The 12,211-nt window shown below is 63.0% G+C and overlaps 1 protein-coding gene across 5 annotated transcripts; it reads right to left on the bottom strand.

Moving 5' to 3' along the window:
- Nucleotides 1–187: 187 nt before the first annotated feature.
- ENTREP3 (endosomal transmembrane epsin interactor 3) lies at nucleotides 188–11,721 on the bottom strand. 5 transcript variants are annotated; one of them, XR_007353658.2, is made up of 13 exons: nucleotides 9,878–11,720; nucleotides 8,863–8,919; nucleotides 8,484–8,594; nucleotides 7,906–8,037; nucleotides 7,467–7,574; nucleotides 6,924–7,084; nucleotides 6,474–6,573; nucleotides 5,785–5,869; nucleotides 4,871–5,461; nucleotides 4,386–4,454; nucleotides 3,531–3,793; nucleotides 1,231–1,711; nucleotides 188–624 (listed from the first exon to the last, which is right to left on the bottom strand). XR_007353658.2 is itself a non-coding variant. In XM_048828547.2 (13 exons), the coding sequence occupies exons 2-13, from the start codon at nucleotides 10,094–10,096 to the stop codon at nucleotides 1,538–1,540; spliced, it is 2,070 nt and encodes a 689-aa protein (XP_048684504.1). In that variant the 5' UTR covers nucleotides 10,097–10,171; nucleotides 10,986–11,720; the 3' UTR covers nucleotides 188–1,537. The 5 variants fall into 5 exon arrangements, 4 of the variants coding, with proteins under 4 accessions (XP_048684504.1, XP_048684505.1, XP_048684507.1 ...); XM_048828547.2 differs by having other exon boundaries at nucleotides 188–1,711; nucleotides 9,878–10,171; nucleotides 10,986–11,720; XM_048828548.2 differs by having other exon boundaries at nucleotides 188–1,711; nucleotides 9,878–10,171; nucleotides 11,059–11,720.
- Nucleotides 11,722–12,211: the final 490 nt, after the last annotated feature.

Raw genomic sequence — 12,211 nt, 5'->3', positions numbered from 1 at the left:
CTGAAGGGGGCCATTGTCACTGACCCAAAGAGAGGCTTGTCTTCTTTCCCATGACAGGTTAGCAAGAGCCCCAGGGCTCCTTTCCCCACTCTCCTGGACTGAGCCAGAGCTCTTCCCAGCTGTAGCATGGAGGCAGCTGGTGCAGGTCCACTGCAGGCCGGCAGGACATGAGGCATCCCAAGCTGGCTCCCGGCGGTGTATAACTTTATTTGGTTTCTTTTACAAGTGTCAGTGCAGCTTAAAGAGCCTGCAGTGGAGACTCCCTGCAGGAGTTCCCAACATGCTTCCCGAGGTAAAAAGAGTGCAACCCCCACCGTCCCAGAGAGGGGAGAGCTGCGTCGCACATGCAGCATACAAGCAAAGGCATCAGCTGGCGGGGAGGAGGAGGGAGAGGCTGCCAGAGCCCAGGGATGGGAAGAGCCTGGCTAGGGCTCGGGCACTTAGTGCACAGAGGGGTTTAGTTCTGCCCCTAAACCTTGTGGAGCAGATTGACCCCAGCTTCCTGAAGCCCTTCTCCAGGGCCTAGGCCTTTCACTGGTCATGGCCGCACTCTCAAGCCAGAGTTCCACCATAAGATCCAGGCCCACAGCCCAGGATGGGGAAGGGCTGGGGAGATGAGATGAGCTGGAGAAGGGGACAAAAGGGAAGGTCAGTCTCTATGGGAAGGGGCTGCAGCCTCTGCTTGGGGGCTGTGGACCTGCCTGAAGAGAAGGGCAGTTGTGGGGAAGCCCAGCATAGCCTGGCCTGGCCTACCGTGCCCCTCCTTCCCCCACTCTAGAAAGGGTTGCACAGCATCTGAGGAGAGCAGGGCTGAGCTGGGCTCAAGCCTACAATCTCCCTGACACAGACGGCCCTGTGAGGCAACCTGGCCAGCCAGCGAGCATTCCCTGAATGCAGGGGCCAAGCGAGACCCAGGCCTGTCATGGGAGGACATCACCGTGCACATTGAGCCCAGCTTCCTCGCCCTGGGAACCATGTTAGCGTCTGGACCAGCAGACTGCAGCGAAGGCGGTGGGACCAGGCTCCGCCCCTTCTATTGGGTTATTAATACAAGGAGGGCCTGTGTGGATGCACACTGAAATAGCCCTGTCCGATATACAGCAAGGGCTTGGCCCCAGGAACACCCCATGTCACCCCCACAGGCGACGCTCCAAAGCTTGCTGGCTCCTTGGAGTGAGCACAGGGGCACGCACTGCCTGTCAGCACAAAGCAGGCTGTGTCCACGCTCACCAGTTTCCACTGCAGTGTGCAGACTGCAGCACCTCCTCCTTCCCAGAGTCCTGAGCAGAGATCCACCGAACCAGGCCACAGTGCTCTGCCCTTGGCGGTCTGTGTGGGTCCTCAGCTTGTGCTTTCTCCCACTGTCACCTAGCAGCGAGGAATGTCTGCTGGGAATGAGCCAGCCCGTGGCCCTTCCCCAGCACCCAAGGGAAAGTTCTTGCTGTGGACCACAGGCAGAGAGAGCCTGATGCTGGTGGAGACTCCCAGCTGGGCTGGGGTATGAGAGGCAAGGCGGAGGGCAAGGTGGCGGCTTCCCTCAGAGGATGCTCTCCTTGTAGACCCCATTGAGGCTGCGCGGACGGCTGCACTCCAGCTGGCGGGCAGACAGGAGGCGACGCAGCGAGGAGGTGGAGCTCAGGTCCCCGCAGCTCTGCAAGTGAATCCCTTCAGGCAGCGCGTGCTCTGCTGCCTGCCACAGACTCCGAGGCACCTGGCAAGCCACAGCAACAAGGGAAGAGGTGAGGACAGCAGGGCACTGCGTGCTGCGTGTGCAACACCTGCCCCTCGCCTTCTCCAGGCTGGAACTGGGGCAGGACTGCCCCAGAGCTGCAGCCCGGACACTGCACTTCATGCACCAGGGAGAGGCCGGTGTTTGGAGAGCCCATGGCCTGGCTTCTCTCCTGCTACTGCGCCTCTGGCTAGTAGCTGTAATGGGCAAAGGGCTCGGGGGGATGGGGGAAGGTGTCTGGAGTGCTCCGTGTGAGGGTAGGAACCTTGCCACAAGGGCACATCCAGGAGAAGTCCTGCCAGGCAGAACAGCCCTCAGCAAGTGCCGAGATGCAGACTGGAGGGGTGGGGACACCCCACAGAGGAGCCCTGAGAGCCCAGGGAGCAGGCACCTTCCCCCCAGTCACCCCTGAGCAGATGGAGGCCACAGCCAGGGACTGAGGGCAAGGAGGCAGCTGGCCCTGGCGGGTGACAGCACGAGCAGCCTGTGACTCGGTGAGGCAGCAAGCAGAGGTGTTGCTTGCTGTCCCAGCCAGGAAGGCAGAGTAGCCTCAGAACTCCCCAGAGCAGTTCCCAGTGCACAAAGTGAGGAACAGCTTCAGGAAGCCAGGGAGGGAACAGAGCTCTCCAGGACCAGTGAACAGTCTCCTGGGCTCAGGCCCATCAGGTCTCGCACGGCAGCTTTAAGCTGCCAAAAGGGGCAAGCTGTGACTTAGCATCATCCAAGGGACAGAGCCACCCTGGACTAGGAGGGGAAGGTCAGTGCACTAAAGTCTCAGCTCAGATGCCAGGATCGTGACCTAAAGACTTCATCAGAGAAGGGAGCCTAATTGCAGGTTGGGGAGATGGCTGCTGGAGGAGGAACGTCAGCACGGATGGCCTGGAAAGGAGACTGCAGAGGAAGAGGGCTGGTCACATGCAGCAAAGGCATGTACTGGGCCAACAAGCTGCAATTATAGACCAGCCAAATCCTAGAGTTCCTGGGGACCGTTACCCAACGCAGGCTGGGTCCTTCCAGAGCCTCCCACACGGAACAATGCAGGCAGCACTCACCGACCTTCACTAACCTGGGAGCAGGGAAGGGTCATGGGCCCTTTTTTACAAGTGGCTAAACTGAGGTGAGTCAGTGGCAGAGCCAGGAGCACTGTAGGACTCAGGAGTCCCCTGCTCCCAGCCTGGCCCAGGACCATAGTGACACAGAGCTCCAGAGTGCAGAGCCACAACCCGGCCCTACACATCTCACTGATGGGGGGGCCCATCCCAGGCAAGAACCAACAGAGAGAAACAGGCAGGCCTCCAGCTCCTCCAACCCAGTGGAACAAGGGGCAAACGCTCCCAAAGCCCAGGGCATGCAGGGAGCCCCCGAGAGACCCTGCTCAGAGAAAAGGGAGGGGCAGCTGAGAGCGCCAAGGCAGTGGGCAGGTGTTTGCTGTGGCTATGGCAGCCCAAGGGCCAGTGTGGCCTGGGGGAGAATGTACGGAGGATCACGTCTCTCTCATGAGCTCACTGCTGGGCACCCAGCCAGGCAACCATAGAGAGAGGCTGGGAAGGGTTAATAGGCTGACTCTGCAGCAAGTGGCTCCAGGATGCCATCGCCCAGCAAGAAGGAAACTGGGAGCTCCCAGTCAGGCAATCTCCCCAGGGTAGGACAGGTGCAGGGGAGGCCGAGCTAGACAGGACTGGGCCTGGAAATGCCTGTAGGGGACAATCCAGGCCCAGGCCCAGGGAGATGGGCAGCATGGGGCCTGCCAGCGCTTCTCAGCTGCCCTGCACGCAGAGCGTGGCCAACATAGAGCCCCTACCTGTTTGTGGCCCTGGGAGCTGTGCCCAGCCATCTCCACGCCAGACACCAGGCTGCGCTTGGATCTCTGCAGGAACCTGGCCACCAGCCCCCGGGTACCACGACAAACCTTCAGGTCCCCCAGGGAGCGCGTCGCTGCCTTCGACAGCCGCTGTGTCACCTTCTTGGGCACTGGGACCTTGTTCTTCCTGGCAGAGGCGGCCCGGAGGAGCGGGGGTGAGTCGCAGTGCGAGAGCCGGAGTAGGCAGGCTTCAGAGCACAGTCCTGTAAGGAGACTGGCTCGTGAGAACCGCGACCTCAGGGGAACGCAGTGGGGATGGGAGAAAGCACAGGCCGCATGGGGCCCCAGAGGCTGTGGCCAAGAGGCCTAGGGCTGCTATGCACTCTGGGGGGGGGGGGGGGGGGGGGAAGGGCCTCCCTATCGAGCCAGCCTCTCCCAGCAGGGGATGCTCTAGGGCAGAGATCAGCAACCTTTGGCACGCGGCCTGTCAGGGAAAGCCATAGGCTGACTGGGCCGCTTTGTTTACTTGCGGCATCCGCAAGTTCGGCTGATTGCAGCTCCCACTGGCCACGGTGCCCCGTCCCAGGCCAATGGGGCCTGCGGAAAGCGGTGCAGACGAAGGAACGTGCTGGCCGAACCTGCGGACACTGTACTGTAGGTAAACAAGCCGGCCCAGCCCACCAGCGGCTTTCCCCGATGGGCTGCATGCCAAAGATTGCCGATCCCAGCAGGGGGTATTACAGCACACTGCCAGGCACTCCCAAGTAAAGGGGTCACTCATCAGCCCCCCAGTGATTTCCAGCCCATCCCCCAGGTCGCGTGTCAGACACATCCTGAACCTGACTCTGCCCTGACCTGTGTCTGCAGAAGAGTTGGATGCATCATCCTCCAGCGCTTTGGTATAAAGCAGATCCCGGAAGTCGGCTGGAAGGAGAAAGAAGGCAAGGGGTAGATACTCAGGCTCTGCCCTCCTCCTGCCCCAGATCCCATCACATGACCATGCATCAACCCATCAGTTGCACGCACCCGTTCCCTCAAGGAAGCAGTGTGCATGGGCATGCCATCGCGCACACCCCAGCCCCTGCAGGGGCCATGCGTGCGCACCCACTGCCAGGCCTGCACAAGTCCCCTGACATGAGCTGCATATCGATCGTGCACCAATTCCACTCGGTGCCTGCAAACTGCACCCACCCAACCGATCAGCGACCACTGACCAGCAACCCCTGGAACACCCCTGGAGGAGCGTGAATGGTCCATCCCCCACCCCCAAGTGCATTAGTGAGAACAGACTGACATGGGCACCAACGCCAGCCCGGTTCCCCCTGGCCATTCAGACCTACCAGGATCACTGGCAACAGCAATGCCAGGGTCGCTGTGCGACCGCATGAGCGGCCGTCGGCTCAGGCCCCGGGCGGGGGCCAGCCGGCAGGATGTCTCACTGTTGCGTCGCTGATGGTGGCGGTGACCGTGCTCCGGATACAGGGAGCTGGTGTAGCTGATGCCCTGGTGCTCTGGCAGTGAGCTCTTGCCCTTGAGTCGCACCTCAGGGAAGCAAGGCCCAGCGCAGCGAGCCAGCCCTTCCAGACGATTGCAGCTGTGGGTCACGGCCCCGCCTGTCTCCAAGAGCCTCTCGTAACTGGGGCCAGGGGTGGAGCAGGAGTAAGAGCGCTCCCCCCGCACCCGGGGCCGGGGTATATCCTCGAAGGGGCCCTGCAGGCCCAGCGTGGGGCTGCGGGGGTGGTGGCCGCACTGCATGCAGTCCACGCTCAGGCAGTAGTCTGCGCGGCTGCGCTGGATGGAGCGGAAGAGGACGTAGTCCACCGAGCGCATGGAGCCCTGCAGCTCCAGCAAGCAGGAGTCCTCTGAGGGACTGCTGTCTCCGGGGACGTCGATGATCTCGGACATGACCAGGGAGCCGCTGTCCATGGACACTGCAAGGCACGCAGGCAAGGCGGGATGCACAGGGCTCTCTGGGAGGGATCGGAGCACATTCCCAGGGTACCTGTCTTGGGAGCACCTATCCCAGCCCTGCTGGGGGACTAGCTCACAGGCACGGGACTCCCAGCTCCACCCCTACTGGGCACATGCCACTGTCCTCCCACCCAGCCCACAGGCACCCATATGGTGCTCACCAGGACTTTGCCCAGCCCCCATCTCCAGCCCCCATCTCCCACCCAGTCATGGGCAGAGTTGGACAAAGGCTGCTCCCTCCTCCCTGGGCCCTGCCCCCAGCTGCTGCCAAGGGCCCTGTTACCTTCCCCGCTGAGCACCATGGAGGGGACGTGGTCACAGGTGCAGCCATGTGACGGATCCGTGAGCTGCGAATCGAACAGTGTGGCCTGCAGGGTGGGCACATCACATCACAGAACCATACGCAGGGCGTGCGGGCAGGGAGAGGCTGCATGCTAAGCTCTCCCCCCAGCCAGTGCTCCTGCCCGCCAAGCCCACAACACCCCTTGCTGGGAGAGGCTGGCACTGACATAGCCGGGAGCTCCCGCACAGCTGGGGCTCCTGCCCTGAGCCCCTACAGCACCTCCTGCTGGGAGAGGCTGGGGCTGGAGTCGCTATGGTAGATTTAGCACAGTGTATGCAGTGTGCTGTAGCTGGGTTGGCCCCTCGATGTTACAGAGACAGGGCAGGTGAGGTAAACCGCTACCTCCCCCCGTCCCTCTACCACCACAGTGCCGTCAGTGATAGGCTGAGGAAACAGCAGCAAGGATGTGCTGCTCACCCCCTGGGGCCGCCTGGAGTCCATTACAGCTCCTCCATCCCCTCACCCAGCCCAGCTTCTCCCTCACCCGTCACTCTGTGGTTTTACCGGGGGTACCCTGAGCCTCTGGTGAAAGGACTGGGCCAGGCACCGCCTGCTCCTTGCCAGGCCCACCTCTCTGAACAACCGCCCAGCTCCGGGCCTGGCCAAGCCGAGAGCCCTGGGCTCCTTACCTGGCTGCCTGCCCGGAGTCCCATGACAGTCTCGTAGGATGGGGGGAAGTCGGTGGGGTAGAGAGGCACAGGGCTGTCCATGGAACCGTTATAGGTGATGCTGTGGGTCCACACAGGAAAGGGGCATCAGCCACAATGGGGTGCCAAACCTCCCACAGAAGCAGCCTAGTGGGGTCCAGGCTGAAACCTGCCCGGAGCAACCCCTGGGTCCCCCACAAGCCCTGCCCTGGCCTCCCCCTCCCTACCTCTGCCCCCAACCCCAGCTGGGTGTCCCCCAGTCCCACCTCAGGCTCTCCCCTCACTGCCCTCTCCGCCCTGTTTTCTTGCTGATCCTGTGTGTCCCTGAGGTCCCCGCACGCACAACTCAGCAATGGGCTTCCCCCCTGCCCCAGAGCCCGCCCCACTGCCCTCCCCCCCCCGGCACTGCACTCTCCTCCAGTGTGTTTGTACCTCTGGGCGTCGGTCTCGGAGCTGCAGGTGTACTCCGGCGGATAGTACGGGGGCGGCGGCACCGGGGGCACAAACTCCTCGAAGTCCATCATGTTCTGCAGGAAGGGGTCTGGGGGCGACGTGCACTCCAGGGTCACCGAACTGGAGCGCTGCGGGGCCAGCTGCAGGGAGAGGGGAGTGAGAGGGGAGCCTGTCAGCACCCCGGGCCAGGTGCCTAGGTGGGGGATGGGACACATCCCTTTCCCCTGCTGTTGGCCCTACTCACCCAGAGAGGTACCAGGGAACAGCTCCAGCGCCCAATAGTCCCCGTCCCTGCATATTGCACCACTGCAAATACCAAGGAGCTGCTGCTTGTGTCCCTGAGGAACAGGCAAAGCATGGGGACCATGGGCAGGGGACCCCCTGGGTGCAAGGAGATTTGAGGGCAGGATCCAGGCCCCTCCAGGTTCTCTCCAGCATCCCCAGGGCCTGACCCTCCGACCCCAGGCTCCTGTGGAGCGGGAATCCTCTGGGAGAGGAGCCGCAGGCCGGGCCAGGACTCACCGCATGGATAATGTCCAGGGAGAAGATCTGGATGCAGCACGTGACAGCGGAGAGTGTGCAGACAATGGTGGAGAAGATGGTCAGGCCACAAACACTGAAGAGAAGATCCTGGGATGCAGGGGAGATGGGAATGAGCCCCAGAGATGCTGCTCAGAGCATGCACAGGCTCTGTGCAGAAAGCATAGAGAGCACCCCCCAGACACCGAGCCCCCCATCCCAGTGCAAAGAGCATAGGGAGCCCCCCAGACACCAAGCTACCCCATTATGCAGAGAGCATAGAAAGGACCGCCCCCCAGACACAGCCAGCCCCCCAGACACCAGCACCCCCCACCCCAGTGGAGAGAGCCCCGGTCAGGCTCCAAGGCCCCCCGTCTCTCCCACAGAGAACCCCTGCAGAGTGCAACCCTCCCCACCTGCCCAGTGCAGCTGGCCCAGTTACCTTCAGAGCCATGCGGACGCTCCAGCAGTCAGGGTTGGGGAACATGGTCAGTATCTCGTCCTGCCTGCTGCAGGCGGGGCCCATGGACGGGTACTCGGAGCGGGCCTGGCAGCAGACACAGGAGTCTTTCTCCTGAAGGGAGGAGAGACCCAGAGTGAGTAGGGTTGCCAATTTTGGTTGGATGTATTCCTGAAGGTTTTGTCACATGGCATAATCTTTAATTAAGATTAATCTTCAATTCCTGGAGGCTCCAGGACAATCCTAAGAGTAAGGGATGGCCAAGCCCCCTGGGCCCAGACACAAGGAATCCTGCAACTGCACCATCTGCCCTGCCAGTAGGTCCCTTCCACAAGAACCAGCCCCCAAGAACTGTCCCAGCCTAGCCTCCCTTCGAGCAGCTGGGATACTAGCCCCTCCCTCCCATGGGCCCACTGCCCTGCCCCAGGCACAGAGGCTAAGCCCACTCCGCTCACCCACAGGTATTGATGTGCAACCTCCCCAGGCGTGCCCACTTCCCAGAGGGGCTGTCACCCAGCCCCAGGAGGCAGAGTCCCTCGAAGGGCTGGGCCGGGCCTTACCCTTGTGCAGGCCTCCAAGGACTTCACCAGCTGAGCGTTCTGGCAGGAGAGGATGGAGCCGGCGAGGCTCAGCATGACACCCAGCACGGAAAGCAGCGTGAAGAAGGTGATCTGCAGCCAGGACAGACAGAGGCCATGAGCTGGGCAGGCATGTCGGGGAAGTGAGAGGCAACAGGCCAGCGTGCATATTAGAAGCCAGCACACGTGATACACACATGCGTGCACAAGAGATTGCCTTTTCACTCTGCCCTTCCCGTCCTGGTGCAGGGCAGGGGAGAAGCAGGTGCCTGTGGTGGCCCATGACAGAAGTTGGGTGAGGGGCTGGGCCCTAGCCTGGGTCAGTGAGGACACCCACAGCCCACACACAGGAGACACCTACCACCAGGGTGAAGGGACGTTTCCAGGAGACGATGCCGATGAGCCCGGACAGCGCCAACTAGGTGGGACAGAAGAACAGGAATTACAGTGGGAAGGAGAGAGGAGGGGCAGGAGGCCTGAGACCCCCACAGGCCACGAACCCTCCTCCGAGCCCTGCAGCCCACAAAGCTGGTCCCAGAGGGATTGGGGCCAAGGCCTAGCCTCAGGAGTGGGGCCCATCCCGGGCGGCGGCAGCAAGGCCAACAGGCAGGAACCAGAGGCCAAGGGAGCTGAGACAGCTTGAGGAAAGTGCTGATTCAGGGCACTCTGGAGAGCCCAGGGCCTGCAGGCAGCTCTGAGCCAGCCAGCAAGACCGTAGCCAGGCATCCCCCAGCAGGGGTCTGTGGTGATGGAGCAGGCAGGAGAGGTGGGTCCAAGGTGAGCTGGGGAGAGGGGGGGTGTCAAGTGTCTGGAACACAGGGCAGGGATCCAGGAGCTGCTGAGGGCCTCTCCCAGCTCCCGTAGGCCTGCAGCCCCATTGGTAAACCAGGGACCATCCTGAATCCCTGGAGCTGTAAGGGGGCATTAAGGTCTGTTGCACACCCTCTCCCCGGGCGAGGGAGGGCTAGGGCTGATGGCCTGGGAGATGGGGGAGTAGGAGCTGGCCTGGAGGAAGTTCAACAGGAAGCCAGTTCAGGGGGATTTACCCCTAGGCCAAATTCCCAGCCCTGTCACTAACCAGTCTTGGTGCCTTGGACCAAGAAGGGCGGGAGGGGCACGGGGGGGAATGCATTGCTGAGAGTTATTCTGGAAATTCTCCTAGCCAACAAAAGCCAGAGGGGAGGAGTTCCCCCCGACCCTCTCCCCCAGCCACACAGTAGCTGGCTCCCACCCAACTCCCCAACCAGCTCCCGGAAAGGCCAGCAGCACACACAATTGGCCACCCAAGGCCTGGTCCAGCACCTTGGAGCTGCCTAGGGACTCCCCACTTTCCCCGGAAACGGCAGCTCCTTGTCTGTGAGAACCAGGAGACTCACCAAGAAGCCGGCCCAGGAGGGGCAGGAGTGCCGGACCTTGGTAGAGGGCGTGATGGTAGCTGCCACAAGGCTGAAGGTGATGACGAGGATACCCAGGATGACCTGAATGAAGCCCAGCACCAGCAGGATCTGCAGCCAGGTCCTCTGCACTCGGAGATGGGTGAGGCTGCGGGAGGAGCGGCCAGTCAGGGAATGGCTGGAGTCACTGGGAGATGGCATGACTCGTTTCCAGGTCAGGAAAAGACGTAGTCCTGGCCCAGGTGGTGCAGGGGAAGCCTGGTGCAGTTAACGGAACTGATGCCAAAGGAAGCAACAGTCAGGACGCGGGGCTGGCTGGCCTGCCCAGAACAGCAGCCGGGACCAGACCAAGCGACACTTGCTTTTCTGGCTATCTGTGCAGTTTTTGTTCTGCTCTCTGTCCCTACTGCTTTGAGCTGGCCATGTGCTGCCGCATCCACCCTGGAGCTGGGAGGGGGATTCTAGGTCAGGCAGGATTGGGGACCCTGCTCTCTGAGTTTGGGGTTCGCTGTACCAGCCCCAAGTGCTTTGGCAAGGCCAGTCTAGAGCCACCTCTTCTCAGTCACAGAACAAGCTGCCCTGGGATCCCTCTGTCTCAGCATCCTGCCCTGGGGGGAACATCCAGCTCAATACTCCTCACCAGACACGGAACAGCTTCCCAGGAGCTGAGTGTCCCACTGCCTTCCGCCATCCCTAAAAGCAGCTTCAAGGACTGCATGGAGCTAAGGCTAGAGGCACCCAGGGTCAGATCTGCAGGTGAATGTTTTGCTCCATAAAGACTCAGAGACATGATAGGAACGGCCCTCTCCAGGCCAGGCCTCTGAAACCGGAGCAGCCAGGCTCGATGGGAAAGAAGTCTCATCCACCTTCCCAATTGGGTTTAGGAGCATACTCAAATCCAGCTCTCCCCAGGGAGTTTGACGTGAGGGTCACAGACCGGCTGGGGAGCACTGGGTGAGGAAAGAGCCGTTCACCCCTCTCCCAGTGCGGGGTTCTCAGGCAGCATTCACCTGCTCCCAGCTTCCGCTACCTAGAACAGGCTAAAAACAGACCAGCGTTCCCCAGCTGCGAGCTCCGGCTCCACACTCACCAGACAGCCTTGCTTAGCAGGGACTTGCCCTGCTACCATCCCCACTCCCTCAGACCTAGGGACTGGGGCTCACTTGACTTGAAGGCTGGGATGGGGTTTCAATCCCGCAAACGCCCTTAGGTTGACACCTCTGCAGCAGCCGAACAAAAGAGGGGGGGGGGGGGGAAGGGGGAAGCCCAACAAGCAGGAATCCTGCCAGGCAGATCTGAGCGTGGAGTCAATTAAACGTTATCCATAAAAGCCTGGGGTGCAGCCGAGTGAGGGGTTCGAGACTCCCGGTCACCGCCGGCCACACGGCGCCCCTAGTCCCGGGCGGCTCGCAGGGCGGGACAGGCCGCTTGCCCCGCGGCGATTCCCCTAGCGACCCGTCTCCGGCAGGCGGGATGCCCAGGCGCCAGGCGGACAAAACTCCGGGGGCCCCGGGAGACGAACGAACGGAGAGAATCCACCCGAAGCCCGAGCGGGAGGCAGCCCCGGGCGGGCTCAGCTTGGCCGGACCGCGCCAGGGTCTCGGGCGCGGGGCTGGCAGCGGGCGCGGGCTGGGGGGACGGGGACGGCTCTGCCCCGCAGCCTGTGCCCAGGGCGCTGCCCAGGCCGGCCCCGAGCGGCCCCCGAGCCTGCGGCGAGGCGGGGCTCGGGTCCCGGATCCCGGGGCGCGGCGCGGCGAGGCTGCGGGGCGCGGCGGGAGCTGGAGCCCGCTTCTGGCCTCGCCCCGAGCTGCGGCGGGCGCCGGGCGGGGGCGGAGTCGGGGTGTCTCCGCCGCAGGGCAGCTCCGCCGCGCGCCGCCCCGGGACGCTCAGCCCGGGGCGGGGCGGGGCCAGGGGACACGCCCCCCGCGCTGCACCTTGGGAGTTGTAGTCTCGGGGAGGGCGGGGCCTGGCGCGCCAGCGGCGCCCAGCTGGGAGCCACGTGACCCGGCTGGGGCCCCGCTCGAGCTAGCGAGCGCCCGCGGGACCGCTGCAGCTGCCTCGCCGGGGGGGGGGGAAAGAGACCCTGCCCCAGCTGTGCCAGCACCTAGCCCCTGGCTGGGAGTGGGGCCTGCCCCAGCTGTGCCAGCACCTAGCCCCTGGCTGGGAGTGGGGCCTGCCCCAGCTGTGCCCCCCCCGCAGCTGGAGCTGCCCCTGGGCTCTCGGGGGGGGGGGGGGGGGGGAGAAGAGAGGAGGAGGAGGCAGATGCTAGGGATGGCCAGTGCATTTCAGGCTGATGGGGGCTGGGTCGCCAGGGAA

This window comes from Caretta caretta, chromosome 24 (genome assembly GCF_965140235.1).
Source record: "Caretta caretta isolate rCarCar2 chromosome 24, rCarCar1.hap1, whole genome shotgun sequence".
Taxonomy (NCBI): domain Eukaryota; kingdom Metazoa; phylum Chordata; order Testudines; family Cheloniidae; genus Caretta; species Caretta caretta.
Note: the sequence above shows the minus strand (reverse complement) of the source record. Positions and strands in the feature narration are given on the sequence as shown.